This window comes from Cryptomeria japonica, chromosome 1 (assembly GCF_030272615.1).
Source record: "Cryptomeria japonica chromosome 1, Sugi_1.0, whole genome shotgun sequence".
Lineage (NCBI taxonomy): Eukaryota > Viridiplantae > Streptophyta > Pinopsida > Cupressales > Cupressaceae > Cryptomeria > Cryptomeria japonica.
In genome coordinates this window covers 684,710,798-684,728,956 of record NC_081405.1, presented here as the reverse complement: position 1 = coordinate 684,728,956, position 18,159 = coordinate 684,710,798, and the positions used below count along the sequence as shown (strand labels likewise).

General features: G+C 35.3%; 1 protein-coding gene across 3 annotated transcripts in view; it reads left to right on the top strand.

Annotated features, from left to right (window-relative positions):
* Positions 1 to 466: 466 nt before the first annotated feature.
* Positions 467 to 18,159, top strand: part of LOC131048855 (origin of replication complex subunit 4) — a 252,659-nt gene continuing 234,966 nt past the window's right edge. For 2 of the 3 annotated variants that reach the window (XM_057982931.2, XM_057982930.2), the window contains exons 1-5: positions 467 to 1,115; positions 12,454 to 12,596; positions 12,862 to 12,952; positions 13,046 to 13,102; positions 13,515 to 13,562. In XM_057982931.2, coding sequence (XP_057838914.2) covers positions 12,481 to 12,596; positions 12,862 to 12,952; positions 13,046 to 13,102; positions 13,515 to 13,562 — 312 coding nt within the window. In that variant the 5' untranslated portion in view covers positions 467 to 1,115; positions 12,454 to 12,480. The remainder of the gene's footprint in view (positions 1,116 to 12,453; positions 12,597 to 12,861; positions 12,953 to 13,045; positions 13,103 to 13,514; positions 13,563 to 18,159) is intronic. The other variant, XM_057982932.2, reaches the window with a different exon arrangement.

The window sequence follows — 18,159 nt, the reverse complement described above, 5'->3', positions numbered from 1 at the left end:
ACAACTTATATTTAATTATTTATAAAGATAAATTTTGAGAGACTAGAGTGCTCAAAAAGTAAATAATTAGTCAATTATCTAGAGTATAAGGTTTTACTATTAAAAAAGTAATTTAAAATTATAATTTCTAGAAAGTTCGGAGAATGTTTAAAAAAGTGAAATTGAAGAAGAAATTCATTTTGAAAATGATATGAAACTCTATTTTCTTTGCGAGGTTGAACGTTCTTCATCTCTTCCACCTTAGATGAAACCTTAAGGTAAATTTGTATAATGTCCCCTTTCTTCAAATGATCACCTACAAGAGATTATTAGCCTATTTTATTCTCGTAGACTAATTAAATTGATGCAAGGGAATAAATTAATAATTTAATTAGATTTGCATCAATCTAATTAGCCCACGAGAATAAAATAGGCTAATAATCTCTTCTAAATTGTCACTCCTAAAAAGGGGGCATTACAATTTGGTTTCAATGGTGAAAGAGTCCTTCCTAGCCAATATTGTGTGGTTCATTCCGAGTCACAATTTGTACAAAAAGATTCAAAGATATATTCAAATAGAGCTCACATTTGAGCTAAATATTTATTTATAGAATAAGGGTTTGGAGCAAATCGATTTATCTATACAGAGTTTCTCAAGTTTACAATTACAAATTTATACAAGTTTTGCAGCCAAACATATATATTTGTAAGTGTGGTGTGTGCACGTGAATATACATCCGAATTTGATGTGTTGTGTTTCCTGGTGAAAAGAACACAAATTTAAGTGCCCAATGGAATGTTGAAGTAAAAATTATATATTTTATTGGTTCTTGGAATTTACCAGACCGTATCATCAAGGGGATGTACCATTCCAAAGTCTACAGAAAAGGTTAGAAGCTTTAATTTGGAGGCTTAAAATCCTTTGAAACTTTCAACACGGCTTATTTGGAGGTTAATAAAACCTAGTGCAGCATGCATACAAGTACTTGCAGCCCCCCTTGCAGCCATAACATTTACAAAGACAGGTGCGCCTCTCTGTAGCCTACGATACCTTCTTATGGGGTGCCATACTTCTTCAAGGAGGGGTCAAAGTTGGGTTGGCTGCTAATCGGGCTTGTCAATCAGCTCCTATTGAGGTCAGCAATAAAAAATTAAGGATATTTGCAGCTTTTGAGAATATAAATAAACTCTTTAGTTTTTTTCATCAATGCATATTTTTATCATGGATTAACTGTTATGTGCAACAATCACCAATACTACAGTTCTCTCAATCACTACATTTCTCAAGTACAATCTATTGATCTAATTATTAAATGTCTTAGTACTATTCTCTTTGTCAAGTTTCATGACAAAATTAGAGTTGTCGCTAGTTTAGTGATTAGGGAGGAGCATTAGATATAATATTATGTTAGACATAATGTTAAAATACACTTTGTAAATATTGGATTTTCCTCCAATAGTTCATCGACAATGGATATATCTTTGCTAATTGAGAGCATACATGATTGCAAACGGTTAAACATTTAATGAACAATGGATATATCCTTGCTAAAAGAGGGCAAGATCGAATCAAGAAGGCAAGTTTACCCTAGAGAAACCCACTTCAGCTGCAAACTTCAAATGAGATGTGAGCACAATCTCACTTGATAATTTTTAAATGGCATTAAAAAGAGTTTCATCCCTTAAGCTAGCTAGACAGAACTCATAAATCTCTATCCACACCATCAAACAACCTCCAAGAACCCTTGAATATCTTCCCTAGCCTATACTACTATGACAACCCCAAAACGCTCGAAGAATCTGACTAGAATCTCCAATTACAATCCTCGACAATAAATATAAGCAGCTAATAATAACTAAAACATGTCACATGGTGACTGAAGACAGATTTACAATGCATTGGGGAGCCAAGAGACTAGAGAATAATGCCAAAAAGAGGAAAATTTGAGAGCTGGAATGTCACTAGACACACAAAGCCAAGCATGACATTTTCACTACTTTTGGCAAAGAGGTGATTGTGCTTTCACCACAATAAAAACAAATTCATCGAGGCAATTATGCTTTCATTAAATGCTATAATTGACAATTAGCTAAATATTCAATTCCAAATCTTCTTTCCTACCAAAACCTACATTTTGATGTTATGCACCATCTAATACATTTTTCAGCATTCAAGAAACCATCCTTGTTCCAAAAACATGAAATGAAGTACAAAAACCAAATCCTCTATAGATTAGACATAGGCATTTGTTGCTAGGATAACAATGTAATAACACTACATATGTCTAAAAAGTAACATAGGATTAAGTTATGACCAACTTGTAGCTTCCCCACTCAACAATTAATACAAGCCACACTTCTTGAGGTGTGTGTCATTGTCATCCAATTTCCCAAACTCAATGCATTAATTTTTAAGCTTTTTTTATGATCTTCTTTGTTCAACATGGTGTTGTCAAGAATATGAAGACATAGGTGTATATATTCAAGATAGCCACCTAGATAATCTAAATAGCACCCTTTCATTAAGAAATTGTGTTTACAATGAATCTATACAATCGATCTGTATTGAATAGAAAGTGCCAATGCATGGTGTTAGCAATGAATTTCTCAACCAATCCCTCTACTATTCAATTTCTACACATGTAATTATTGGCACCACCACTCCCAACTACGAAAATTCTTCTCTTGTCTTAATAACATCTACACAATAACTATAATATCTTCTTCGCCATAGTCAAAATTTCAATGCAAGTACAATCAATATCTCAAGATGTGCTACAATCAAGCAACATCTTTGTGTGCCACCACAACATTGGCTTTGCTAGATTACTTTCAAAACCTCCACCTAGAACCTCCCCAACATCGATGCACTTGTCAATGCGACCATCCCTAGGGTGATTCTATTTGATGCCCTAAAGCTCTCCTACTTCAATAGTGGAACCATGGAATCCCAACTCATAGCCAAGATGATTCATAATCACATAAATGTTCACTTTTATGAACAATGTATTGAATGTTGTTATTCATCAAGATAAGATATGAAAGTGAAATATGTCCTGATATAATTTTGATTTCTTGTCAATAATCAATTAAAGCAACAATGTAATATGTAAGAAGCCAAAAAACAAACACAACTTTTTGACTCGTCAACGAAATAATCATCATCAAGATAATTCTTTAAAGTGCCTCTAGAAATGAGATTCACTCAAAACTCTCTGGAATTAGCACTGTAAAATTTCAACCCCTTTGCTACTTCTTCTAGCTGCAACAAATTTCCAATAGATGCCTCCACTCACACTACCATTCAAAGTAGACTCATCAAAAAATTGAAACTATTTTCCAAAAGAAGATCAATGTTAGGAAAGTTGTTTCAACCTCGCATCATAGTATTAAGAACCCCCAAAAATGTGCAATTTTCGAGCTATAGATCACAAATACTATCTTCAATGCTCTTCACCCTTGCATCATAGTATTAAGAAACCCCAAAAATATGCAATTTTCAAGCTATAGATCACAAATACTATCTTCAAGGCTCTAGAGGTGATTTTGGCCCAAAAAAATGTCAAAACAAGCCCCAACCAAAGTAAGCAAGTAATGGCAACATGGATCTTTTTGAGATCTTGAATTTAAAAAAAGAGGGGCTCACTTGACTTCCCCAATCAAAAGTTATGGCCTCCGCAAGTTAGGCCTCTTGTATCAAAAAAGGTAAAAGCATTCATAATGCATAAGGTAGCTGTAATACAAAGTCACACTTGTTGACCAACTTATTGTTGGCATAAGCAAAGAAATGAGATGAGAAAAAATGGCTTAAAATGGCTTGTGTCTCAAGGAGCAATTACAACATCATATAGCTATAGAAATTCACTATTATAACTATCACATTTAGTGTTACATCTACCTCATTAAATGACATTACAACATGCTCATTGAAGAGCTACAACAACCTTATTAATAACCTGCACCTAACCACCTAAATACATACAAGTGTGAATACACTTTATTACATCAATGTTATATTCTAATACTCCCTTAATGATTAACAAAAAGGATTCGGAGGTTTAGTCATTTGATTACATTAAGGCTCCTTAAATGTGTAGGAATGACAACAACTATCTACATAAGCAACCTTCATGACAATAGGTGCAAAGAAAGAACATAGTGAATATGCCTTATTGCAAAGTTATCAATTGGTTTGCTTGTCCTCCAAGATAACTCATCTAATTTGGTGAAGTCATCTTCAGGATCGCCTCCAATTTACCATTGGGGCCTTTGAAGCACAATTTCATGTTCTCTTCTCAAGCATAAGTCCAATGAAAACCCCTAGCCTACTATTTTATTGCCCATGGGCTAATAGGACCATCCAAGGGAAACGATTTAATAATTTTACTTGAGTTGTCAATAGAATAACTTTTGTTATATTTCTAAAAAGGCAAATAAAATTTATATATTAGAAAATTTGTTTTTAAAAAAGGAACCAAAAGTGATGCTAGGATTGGAGTCCAAAAAGTAATGTAATTTATGAAGGTTCTTCAAACCACTTGTTCAAAAATAAAGTTTGGAGGGAAAAGAAGCAAGAAAAAATTATTATTATTATCCCTCAAAAAGCCTATATAAGGAGTTGAATGGAGAGAGTCACCAATCCACATTGTCAAACACATTTCTTTTGAGATTGAAACATTGTTCATCTTTTCTACCCTAGGACGAAAACCCTTTGGCAAGGAATGTTTTTGAGAACAAAAACCCTACTAATTTGAATAATTTCCATCCAAAAATTATCATTTTGCTAAACAAATGCAAAGTTCTTCCAATTTCAATTCTTTGGTTGTGTGGGATTTTCAATATACATTTGCAAGTTGGTGTGAGTGTGTGGAGATTCTAGATTGTGGATTGAAGAAGCTTTCAGCCTCTGATGAAATTGATTTCTGAATATTTATTTAATGAAGATTTAAGTATGAAATCTTTCAATGTTTATTTGTGGCCATACCTTATTTTATTGTTAATGATTATTAGGAGCTGAATGCTGATTTATGTTATTTTTGAGAGATGATACGCAGCCGTACTCATGCAAATTGAAGCACCTCATTTTAAGGAAGGCTTATAGTTATAAATATTATATGTGCTAAGTTTACCTACTGCAGTACCTTTTAATTGACCTGTTTGCAACCTTTATTCAACCAAAGAATAATATGCTTTCAGAATCAACAATGAAACTTCCAACCTTTTCATTCCACGGAAAAGACTAGTTTTAAAACTTGAAGTTTACACGAATCCATATCATTTCTGTTTCTTTATTGATCTCTAATTTGGATCTTCCTCCCAAATTCTAAGAGAAGACTATATCTAGTAAATTCTATCTATGGAGGAAAGGAAATGGGGCCTAACTAACCACCTTGAAGCGTGCAGTGACAATATCGGCCAGTTTATTTGTGGTCCTTTATTTAATGCTCAAATTTAAAGTCTTTCATACCATCAATATAGATGATCATTTTCATAAAAATGATCCACTCTTAGTCTTTGAAATCTCTTTTTTATCCTTGCAATTACCATGAGCAGATTGTATCCATTGAGCAAATATGGGTTCAATCAAGATTGACCCTCAGATTAACCAATGGCCAATTGATCACCTTTTTTGATTTCCAAAACTCCTAACCAGAAAAAATGTGGCTCAACCTCTTCAATTAAAGGAGGAGTGTAATGTCCCCATTTTAGCAGACTTGGATTTTGTGAGATTAGCCTATTATCCTGACCCTCGTAGGCTAATGTGCTGGATAGAGGGTCCTCTGAGGGTTGTATCTTCTCCAGTGTTCAGTGCGTTTCGATCTGGTTTTCGTTTGGCTTCATTTGGACTTCATTTGCCACACTTACTATTTATAGTAAGTCTGACATCATTGAGATGGACCCCTTACTATTTATAGCTGAGCAGTTGGTCACATGGGGAATTGCAGTGATGACTCCCATTTCAGACGGCTATGCGAGATGTTGAGTATTAATGGAGATATTAATATTTTAATGACCCTTATTATAATTAAATAACTAAAAGTGTTATAATAAAGTTATAACTTAACTTTATTATTGAGGGTCATGGCATCATTAAAAAGGGGGCCATTAATTAATTAATTATTGCACACTTACCAAGGCATACATTTAATGATTAATTAAGATGTTATATCATTTGATATCATTAAATATAATTAAAGGCATTTACGGAGAAAATCGAACCCTTTTGTGGAGAAATATATATATTGCTTTAAAAGAGTTCGAATCATGGATTATTATGAATTGAAGATTGATGAATTTGTTTGGAGAGGAAGAAGCCAAGGGTTTCAGACTTTCAGCCATTGGAGAACGTGCAAATCTTCAGTGTGCAGCTGCTTTGAGGTAGTGAGATATCTACCGAATTGTGGCATTGAAGAGAGCTTCATTCAGAAGTTCTAACTGTGCAGATTGGGAATAAAATTTACTGAGTTTTTTATCAGATTTGGGGTCAATTAACAGCAGTATTGTGAGCAGCATATTTGAAGTTATTGGGAACAATTCAAGGCAGCGTACAACCCAGAAATCAGACCTTGTTGCTAGAAGGCACAACCCTAGAGGTGGTGCGATTTTATGTATAAAGGCACAGGAAAATTCTGAAATTCAATGCTAGTGGGTGTGAGGGTTAGAACAGATCAAATGCATCATTGGAGAGCATTTTGACTGCAAACAAGGGCATTGGCACATACCTCTATGCTGGCCGTACACCCCAGCAACAGCAATCTGTCAATCAACATCATAATTTATCATGGCCAGCCAATATACTGGTATGATGTATTATAACAGCTATTGAATAATTGAAGGAATACCTAGTGCATTTGCAGCTGTTAGTTTATTTGTTAGTTGCAGGCCAATTATTTGATAATATGCCCCTATTCAAGGTGATAGTGGTTTGCATGCCAAGTGTTTGTGTAAATGATAGTTTGGCTGTAGGTGCACATTTACATTTAAAATTTCTTATATATGCATTTGAAATGAACCAAAGTAGTTGCATTTGCCTCTTGTTCTCTGCTTAGTCATTGTAGAGTTATTTTGCAAGCATTCAAATCATATTTGATGCCCATTTAAGCAAACAAATTAGACTGAAAACTCAGATCAGCGTACATAGAGGTTGCACGACAACTGTTTGACAAAATTCCTAAGTGTCTAAAGCTGGAAACTTAAGTCAGAACCAGCAAGGGTTCCTACAAGGAGAAAGGCTAACTTAGGAAACTGGAGACCCCAAGATTAGAATGGTGACCAACCGATTACAACTTTCTTGCTATCTAAAACTCTTACCAAAGGAGAAACTAGCTCAATAGTAGGAACTGCAACCTCTTTAATCAAGACTCACAAATTTGGAAAGCCTGTAATGCCCCCATTTTTAGCAATATTATTTTGTGAGCTTTTCACCAATTTCTTAGTTTTCCCGTAAGCTTCTACATGTGTTGGGAGAACTACAAACTTCTTGGAGGATGCAGGTTCAGTATTTCAAGGTTTCTATTTGTGGTATTGAGCTCAAATAGCGTTATAAATTGCAATGATGCTTTTAGAAGTGTTTTCGAATTCCTAGGGTGTTCTCCAAACTTTTGGAGAGCACATCTATTTTTAATAATTCGTCAAGTTGCAACCAATCATCATCCCACTGCTTCAATTACATCTTGACATGATCAGAATTGGTTTCTGATACCTTGGCTATACTTTCTAAAACTCGAGTGGAGTATTTAAAATGTAATATTAAGTTTCTAATGTTTAATGTTCAATTATTTACATAAGTGTTATATTTTAATAAAGCATTTATTTTTCCCTCAAAAGCAAACACTAGGGAAAAGTGAGGGGGACTCTCATGTGAAAAATCCTTTTATAATAAAAAAGGGTCAAAACTAAATTATTTTTTATTGTTTCAAATTGTTTTTTCCCTCCAAAGCTATAAAAGGAGGTTTGGGGTCTCATTTGCTCACATGCTGAAGATTATATATTGTTATGGTGCTAGATTGATCCTACGGTTTTTTCCAAGATCTTTGACGACAAAAACCCTCATTGAATTTCTGATTTCAGATTTGAAAGATAATCCCTAGCTAGATTGGGTCTGATTTTATTCAGGAATCACTATTTGGTCTTCAAGCAGAGTTTTCAATTTTGGATTTCATGATGAAGGTATTTGATATTTTCTAGTTGCAAATATATGTTGGGTTTGATTGATGATCTTGCAGAGTCTTGTTAAGGAGTTTTTTTGGTGAGGGCGATTGAGGAGTGGCCCCTAGCTGGTCGTACATTACATGGCAGGCTGTACATTTTTTTGGTTGTATCTTTCCTAACACCATTGCGAGTGAACCCTCTTTCCTTGCTGTTATCACTAATGTGGGTTTAAAAACAAGCCAGCCGTACAATTCTTTCAAGGTATAATGTGCAGTTGAAGGTATTGTCCATGATGAGGCTGTACCTGTTGCCCCTTTGACATTAGTTTGGCATTGATGTCAAGGATATTGGTATTTACTTTGAGCATCCTTGGCATTTACTTATGACTGTATTAATCATTCCGGTGCTCTATGGTTATGTGTTCTTACTGTTTTTTGAGCAGCATTATGGTGTTTGATACTTGATGACTATGAAGTTCTTGCAGATGCTATTACTTCTAAGGTATTCTTGTCTTGCATGATAGCATCTCTATACTCTGTTAAGTGTTAAAGGCTTTTATTGGTTATTGTTTTTAATAAGCATTAATGACTTATCTGTTACTTGCTTGAAAAGTCATTCAATACTTATTTTGAACAAGGATTGATAAAGTTCTTAGCATTCCTAAGAGTACCTTGGGTCACTCGTGAGCAAAAGTTGTATTTGCCAGAAGATTAATTGTCCCACCAAAAAATGCACCTTCAATGGCTTTTGAATTTGTTTTTGACTCTATCTCAACCGTGGCATTTTTCATAATGTGAAAGACAAGGGGCATTATGTAATATCCCTACATAAATATTAATATATAATCAATTGTCTTATTTTTCATCTTATTAATTTCTTATATAGCCAATTTATATTTTATATTCTTATATAATCAGTATCTAAATATTAATTTATAAACAATGTTTAATATTTAATATTAATTTACAATCAATAATAAATTATTAAATTAATGTTTTATTTAATATTTATTAAATAATGTTTAATTTTTAATATTAATTTACAATCAATAATAATTAATATTAAATAATATAATAAATTAATCCCAAGTATTGAAGTGCTGTTGAAAGGGCACGATTCCATTATTCTTAGCAACAGCTTATTAAAATTACGATGTACGGAAGGGGTGCAAAGAAAGGGGTGTTGACCAAAAGCCACGTCGTTGCACACAAGACCAATGGAAAAGTTTATAAGACAGCATTCCTTGTGGGGAGAAGGCATCGAAGGAAAAGAAAAAGACAAAAAGGCTGAGTCAAGGGGAGTCAGCAAATTGTATCAGGCTGCCAACGGTATTTTGGGCATTTACTGTTGCATTATCATTATTTCATTCTGTAACATTCTGCTGAATAGTATAATATCTGAAATATAATTTAAAGAATATATACAATGCCTTGAACAATAAAAAGCTAATAGCAATAAATAATATAAATGATTAACTATTAACATTAACAGCAGAAATTAATCTAATAATAAGGAATTCGTATCTAAATTTATTAGCAGAAAGAATAATAATACGATATGATGAATTAAGGAAAATCTATGTAATCCGGGACGTGTCCCCGGCCTGAAAACTCCCGTGCCAGTCCCGGGGACATTTCGGGGACGGCCAGGGGATGTTTCCCCCCGTCCCCAAATTGCCAATAATTTAGAGGGTACATCTGCCCTAGCTGTGGGGGACGCCCGTATGTCCTGGGGACGGCTGAGACGTCCCCAATATTTAGAATTTTCCTATATATTTTAAATTTTCCCTATATTTTATATAGCCGTCCCCTTTGCCATCCCCCCGCCGTCCCCAAATTTGGTAAAAAAATTGCCATCCTGGAAATGCGTCCTGCCGTCCCCTGTCGTCCCCGTCCCGGAAACTCGGGGTAACATAGCTTAATTCATGTCTTGTATTCAAGGATAAATTCTGATTTATGACACCTAGAACAGCAATTTGTATATATGATCCATGGATTACAAATTCATGAAAGAACCTGGTAGGAGAAGTCGCCTAATGCTGGTCTTGAAGAAACAAGCAATAGCCATCAAAATGTGACCTCCTTGTTGCCAAATCGAATGTCTCCCAATGCCACCCTTGTTATGGAATACTGCAGACTGTAAATAATTGATACCAAGCTGAATGCTCCCTTCTAAGAATTGAAAGTCATCGTAGACCCCTCCCAAATTGAGCGCTCCAGTCAAGGAGTGGAAATCGCAACCCAAGGAGGTGTTATGAGCAAAAATGGCAGTACCACTCCAGCAGCTACGAAATCTGAAGATGACTGATCTGGGACTCAGAATTGATAGTTGCTATCAGCGAATGGTTGTGACTTCTTATACTCCAAAATAATACCTCCGGTACTCTCCAATTCGAACCTTCTCATAAATTGGCCCTTGACCACCAATGAAGCACTATCGATGAAATCCTTCCATACCAAAATGTCTCCAATTACTCAAGCAGAGTTGGCCTTTGGCCACAATTTAAGTACAATTGAGATGACTGAAGTATCACCTCCTCAAATGCAATCCTTTAAGAGATTTTTCACTCCCTCAGTTATGTTATCAATGGGAGTTTTTCGTTCCCAAAGACAAAAGATCTGCAGAAATCCCTTGGCTCTACAAAAGCCAATCAATACAAATATCAACTCCTGGCTGCTCAACAATGAGGCTGCCTCCTCTATTTATTCTTTTCCTCACATAGGTCGGCCTCCTTCTAGAAGATTCTTTTAAAATAAAATAATATTTAATTGAACTTCTAGAAGATTCCCCTTAAATAATAATAATATTATTTAAGTGACTTTATTATTTAATTTGCACTTTAGATAATTAAAATATCATTATGAATATAAAGTGCAACACATGTGACATCATACGTGAGAATTCATTATCTCACGAAAAATCCTATAAAATTAAAATGTGAAGCCATAAGTAGCTGCCAAGACGACTCCTTTATCAACTCCTTGGCCTATGAGGATCAAATAATAGGCCAAACTCCTCTGTGGACTGATCCTCATGAAAATGGGGACGTTACAAGGATGGCACTCTCCAAGAAAGTTGGAGCTTCCAAAGATGGTGCAAGGCTATAAAAGGGGACATTACTTGAAATATCATCAATATCAAACAATTGCTTAATGTAGTGACAATGAATCTTAATATGATTGGTAAAAGCATGATAAAGTAAGTAGTTACTAACTTGAAGACTTTTTGATTGTCACAAATAAGTGGAATTGGCTTAGTCTAAGGATGTTGTAGATCATTTACACTGGGTCTGCACTTGCACCAAGCTGCTTTGTGCACTCAACTTGACGAAACACTTTATTGTAAAAACTTATGACTATGTTGGGTCTAATAACACGATCCTTTTAAAGCCAATGATAAACACAATCCCACTTAATCTTCATAGAAAAGTTACTACCGAGTTACAAAATCTAAAACCAATTCAACAAATAAATAACAAATAATATAGAATTTAATCTCGGAAGCCCTTAAGATATAAAGCATAGCAAACAATAGCACTATTTAGACTGTATTCATAGCAAGAATATAACAATTCCATAAGAATCAAGCCTGTGCTATTAGGAGATCTTTAACATGCAAAGCCACTTCCCAAGAATAACATGCTTTAAAAGCAAACTTGAGCTGCAAGTTAAAGAAAACATAACTTTGAGAAAATTAGGAATTAAATTACTGGATAATTTCAATAACTATCTAGAGAAGTGTGCCTAACTTAAGCTATCCATGTGTGAGTTAGAAAGTTTACAAGGTTTGCAAGGTGCTCAACACAAATCTAACCTAATACTTTTATGTCACATTGCCAAATTTTGTCTCCACTAACTGAGATACACTAATCCATACTAATCACGACCCTTTCCTATTCACCTTTTGTTAGTGTACAAATCCTTAAAGGTCATATGGTGTCTACTTTCATGTAAGCATTTTTTAATATATATTTGTTCAAACAAATCTAACACTTTGTGCTGCTTTTTAGCCAATTTTTAAAGCATCAGGCTTATGCTTATAAACAAGAATGTACCATGTAAACTTGGTTTACATCATCCAGGACTCATACATGAATAATGATCAAATACTATATTTCTAGTTTTTTATGTTTAGAGTTTACTCAAAGACATGAAAGTATAAAACCAAATTTTATAGGAAATATTATCTGAATCTTTAAGTCTAACTGCTGTTGGGGGAATTATGCAATTTGTAAATGTAATACTGTAAGCGTCATCATGTCTTTATTGTCAAAATTAGAGCGTTTTCTATGTTTGATAGCTTGCTAACAAAATGTAATAGCAGATTGTTTTAATAACACTCGGACTTCAAATGGACCACTACCTTGACGGAGCATCAATTGAAGATGCTGTAACACTTTTTCGCCGTAGGCTTTGTGATAGCTCTTCATTGGACCTCCTTTTACCTAATGCTTCAGAAAATTATAGGTATTACTTCTTTGGCATTGATGTAGACATATGCATTGTTATATTATGTGTATCCACCAATTTTGGATATTGTTTTCCATAATTTTTGGCTCTCCCAGTTTTAATTATTATTTTGTTTATCTTTGATTATGAATACAATTTCGTTTATCTTTGATTATGAATACAATTTCGTTTATCGTCAACTGAAATATATTTTTTCAATTTTTTTGCGTGGGGCCAACTTCATTGCGTCTGGCCATTTGACATGCTTATGCTTGGTCCTCAGTAAATTGCGGTATTTACTCTCAAATACTGTTACCAATACTTGCAATAATTCGGTCCTGCTTCTTGGTCCAAGGGGTTGTGGCAAGTCAATGGTAAAATTCTATATTTGTTGTTAAAGTTGTATTAAGGTTCATAGTTTTCTGAGTGTGGTATTTATTGATTGGATTTATTCCCTATTGCCTTAGGTGTTGGAGCGTGTCATGAAAGAGTTGCAACACCAACATTCAGACATGATTTCAATTGTAAGTTTCTAAATTTAGGAATTCTCGACATTCATGTTGATTTAAAGTTAAGAACCTTTTTAAATACATGCTAGCCTATCTGAAGCACTGCCATTGGAAAATATTTTATCGAGTCCTTTAGAATTAGATTTTTGGAATACGCTTGCTCTTTGGTAAGTATTTCTATGCTTTTTGCAAGTATAATATTAATTACTTTAAGCCTGCCATTGAATTGTCTCCCATGCAGTTAAAGAACCTTGAAGTAGAAGAGGTTAGATATGTTTATAATCCTAGGGTAGTCTGTGAAGTGTCCTTAAAAGTTGAAAATTTTAAAAGCAAATCAGGGTGAATGAATAATACACCTTATTCCATCTTCAATCATTATCAAGGGCTAAGCATGTCTAAGTAGCACGTGTCTTTGCTTTTGATTCAGGTTAGGTTGAATGGCCTTCTTCACAGTGATGATCGTTGTGCTTTAAAGGTATGATAATAGGATATGAATTTGTGATTGTTATTCAATATGTACTGTGCAGTCAACATTTCTTGTATTAACTAAATGCCATGTTTGCAATGCTGAAGTCCGTCAACTGCTAAGGCTTTTTAGATTTTATGTTAGCTTATTTAGTTGGATTTTTAATAATGTTATCCACAAAACACGATCTATATCCTATTATTGTTGTAGTTTTAGCCGCTAGCTTGGAGCATCTTGTTTTGTTTAGAAATTGGATGTCATTTTTGAAAAATAATTGAATAAATAATCGAAGGAATTAATTACGAATATACAACGTATGTAAAGGAATTACAAGACGGTGTTCTAAAAAGAATGAATTGTTAAACTAAAGCTTCAACACGAAGCTCAAAAGCTAAAATGCTTTAAAAAGCTAAAAATTAAAAAGCTAACTATGTGTTCTAATAAAGAAGCAATAGTTGAACTTAAAACACTAAACAAACTAAAAAGCTAACTAAGTTGACAACTAAGATGACCATTATAGAATAGATATAATATTATTTTAATACCCTCCCTAATGGTCATCGTACTCGATGCCGTACAGAAGACACTGCAGGTCTTTTGATCACAAATGTAATGCAAAGAACACTCTGCTGCTATGAAGACCCTCCCAAGATCTGCAGAATGTTAATGACCAAGAGTACTAGAAGCCGTCCAACCTGATGTAATCCTCACAAGCTTGAAACCACGATTTTGAGGAAAAATCGGCAAACCCTCCAATGAGCAACAAACACAATTTGGATGAAAACCGCAAAAACAGATTCCAAGATACCACAGTTGCAAATGTTTGCCCCAACAACTCTAGGTGCGACCTGTTGTGACCATTTCACACATCGCCCCATCAAAATGGGGACCCCCCTTTTTTTGCTCATGTCGTAGTCTCTAGTCTAATATCTCCCTCTCGCAAGAGAAATGAGTGAGTTTGTAGCATCTAGATATCATGAGAAGTCAAGTCCATAATGAGTTCAATCGAAGAGTGTGAGAGACTGCTAGTTAGGGAAACTTCAAGTGCCCCTCTCCTAGAGCGAATTTCACCCCTATTACCTCAAGTCGAAGGAGAAATCATATTCGAGGTGAGTTTTGAGGTCTTATAGTATATAGAGACATGAACAAAGGCATAAGGTTCAACCCAAAGTGTGTTTTCAAGCTACTTCATGTGCTCATTATTGAGAGCGAAATGCCTTATGTTTGAATGCACTTTCAAGACTAATCAAACACGAATTTTTGGCGCCAAAGAACATAATTTAAAATTCAAAAGGAAAACGTTTTAATAAAGGTAAGTTGGCCCTCTTTAAAGAAAAATTTAATTTAAGTACTTAATTACCAAGTCGGCCTTACCCTTGAAAGAGTGTATCTCTTCAATGAGCGCCTATTTAAGAAGGATAGAATCATTCATTCAAACATCAAATCAAAACAAATCCTTCTCTCTAATTAGCGAATTTTAGGGGCGGGACGAATTTCATCAGCAAGATAGTGATTTCAATTAGCATCAAGGGCGAATTTAAGCATTGAGTTTGCAGATTCAGTAGCAAATTTCATCCTCCAACAGCAACACCCACCAAAGAATGAAAGCGAATTCAATCATGAAGGTGCAGATCCACTGATTTAGGGGGCGAATTTCATCACCAAGCAGCAAAATTAATCTGAAGAGCAGCGAACTCCTTGACGTTATCAGTCACCTCTTTGATCAGATTTAAGGTTAAACATAAAAAATCAGAGGTAAGTATTGTATTCTGATTGATAGGAGGCTAAATGCAGATCTGATTAGACGCAAACTATGATAAATTTAGTAAATTAGACTTTCTTAATTCATTAAGAAAGTGCAGATAGGTGTTAGGAATCAGTCTTATTAAACATCTAATTTCAGAAGATTGATTCTTATCAATATCATAGGTTATTCACTATCATTCTCATGAGCAAATAGGCTTAACCACATTAATACTTTGCATATCTTTCACCATTCTCCTAATTTACACATCTCTTACAGGTGAGGGATGGCGGCACCTAAACCTAGTGGAACTGTGAACCGTCAAGAACTCATCAAGGAAGACTTGAGGAGCGGTACATTAGAAACCAAGATCACCTCTCATTGGAGCAGAATAGGAGACACCAATCTCGGGAAATTTGACACCAAGGAGTTCTGGAGCCCGTTGTACACAAGTGAACCTACTGCTACAGTGAAGACGATGATGGATAGCGAGATTATAAATGCAGCTAACTTCCCTCCTGTGGTGCAATGCTATGACTTAATTGTCGAATGTGCCAAACACTATGATTCTCACTTGAGAAGAATAGTGGTGAAGGATGGAAGAGTACTTGCTTATCTCTCAGAGACAACCATTAGTGAAGCATTTCATCTACTTGAGCCCAAGGACATGATCTACATGAGTGTGGAAGGAGTTAAGTCGGCCCATGATGATGATCCAGAAGCTTGTTTGAGGATCATTGACAAATTTTGGTTATCAAAGAGTAGAGGTGGTAAGAGTAGAATGCTCGACAAATTACACAAAGTGGGCTTCAAAGATGAATTCAAAGATTTCATCCCTCTACTTCATTGTATGGTGGGTGCACCTGAGGCTTCATATTTCGAGGATTGGATGTTTTACTTCATAGAGATTGTCATTCATGGCAAGAACGCAATCAATTGTGTGAGACTCATTAGCATCAATATCGATGTGCAACTGAGAAAATTGATGCACACGAGGACATTCTACATGAGTTCCTATGTTATATACTCTCTTGCAAGGAATTACGAGTATCCCAAACTGGTGTATAGAGGCATAGTCGGATGAGGACCAGGAGAAATAAAGGTGCATGAGTGTTATACACAACTTCATCATCCTACTAAACAACACTATAAGAGAGTGAATGATGCATTCACTATGCACATCACAAGGTCAGTTCAAGGTGGACTTCATCAAAGACTCTCCAAAAGCACAAGCATTGGTTCAACAGTATGGTGCATGGTTCATCAATTCTCAAAGTTCACCTACATTAGAGTTTAAGGATGTCCTCCTCCCTACATGTTGCCATGCTACCCGACAGACATAATAGTGCTATTGGAGGTGGTGAGACAATTAGTGGCATATGTCAAGGCATATAGGCACAAGCACGGAACCAGTATCTCTTTCCCTATTTCAGTTGAAGACTCTATTGAAGCGTGTCCTTCTCTTCAAGCAGTTGAGAACGCCGAAGTAGACTTAGCCCTCTGTTTACTCAAACCATTCTCTCCTAGAGATCACTTTGATCTATATGACAATATAAAAGGAATTATGGGAAAGAAGTATGGACATCATTGGCAGTTAGAAGACTGTTGGATGAACATTCAAGATGATGTAGAAGTGAAGAAAAAGATGTATTCCAGGCTACCTCTCGATTTCATCAGGTAGTGTAAGTTGTTTAGTGTTGCTGATCAAGTACAAGATAGCGACAAATATCTCCAATCAGCCTATGTCAAAGAAAGAAAGGAGATCCAGATCAATTGGGTTGACTTGGAAGTCATGGATTTGAAGGAGTTGATGAAACATGTCTTGGAATACACTTGCATATGGATAGACATTCAACATCATAAATTGAAAGAGCAAAACGTAACAATGACATTCCACTCAGAAGCAAGGAAAGACAATGAAGATGATGCAAGCGCGGGTCGAAGTGCTTCCCAATCATCTCACTAAAGAGGTTCGAAGAGAAAAGATGATCGTGGAGAAAAGGAGTCATCAAGGAAGAAACTTAAATCAAATTCCAGTCATCCTTCTAGTACTTCCTCTAGGCATGAAAAAGAGTTGAATCAGGGTGAAAGACAGGAAGAACAAAGGATGGATAAAGAATTGACTCAAGGAATAAATGAATCAATGGAATCTACAGTTCATAATGATAAAGGCAAAAAAAAGTTATCACAAGAACAGAAGGATCTCACTCCTTATATTCAAGAGATTGATGAAGATGAAGAAGAAGACAATGTTGAGACCACTTCCCCACCTAGAGATGAACAAAGGCTTGAAGAAACACAAGTTGAAGAAGAGAGATCATCTATTCCTGAATGTCTTAAGGAAAGGCTAGCCAAAGAAGTGATAGTAGTTGATGAAGAACCAATATATGACTTAGGAAGCCTTCTAAGTCGGACTCAAGAGGTCACCGAGAAAAAAAAAAGCTACAAAGATGTCTAAGGTGATCAGAGATGATTTAGGTTCTCGAAAGTTACAAATAGCTACTCCAATGGTTGACAAGTATGAAGATGAGATCACAACAGATGAGTATGATATGGAGACTATTGATTTGGATCCACTCACCTCTGAGCAAGCCATAGGTGATGCAAATGATTCATTGAAGACAGTTAATGATATGCTTAGAACGGAAGTAGAGAAGAATAAAAGGTTAGAGAAAGAGATAAGTGCATGGAGAAACTACTTCCAACAATTTCAAGAACAATTGAGACAGCAGAATCCGGTAGAATTCAACACAACTGATGGATACATGGATAGAAGACTCATATACCAAAGTTAGCAAGTTCATGAAAGGTATAATGAAGACACTTGATAGAGTCATAAAGGTCCTTGGAAGGACTCATGTC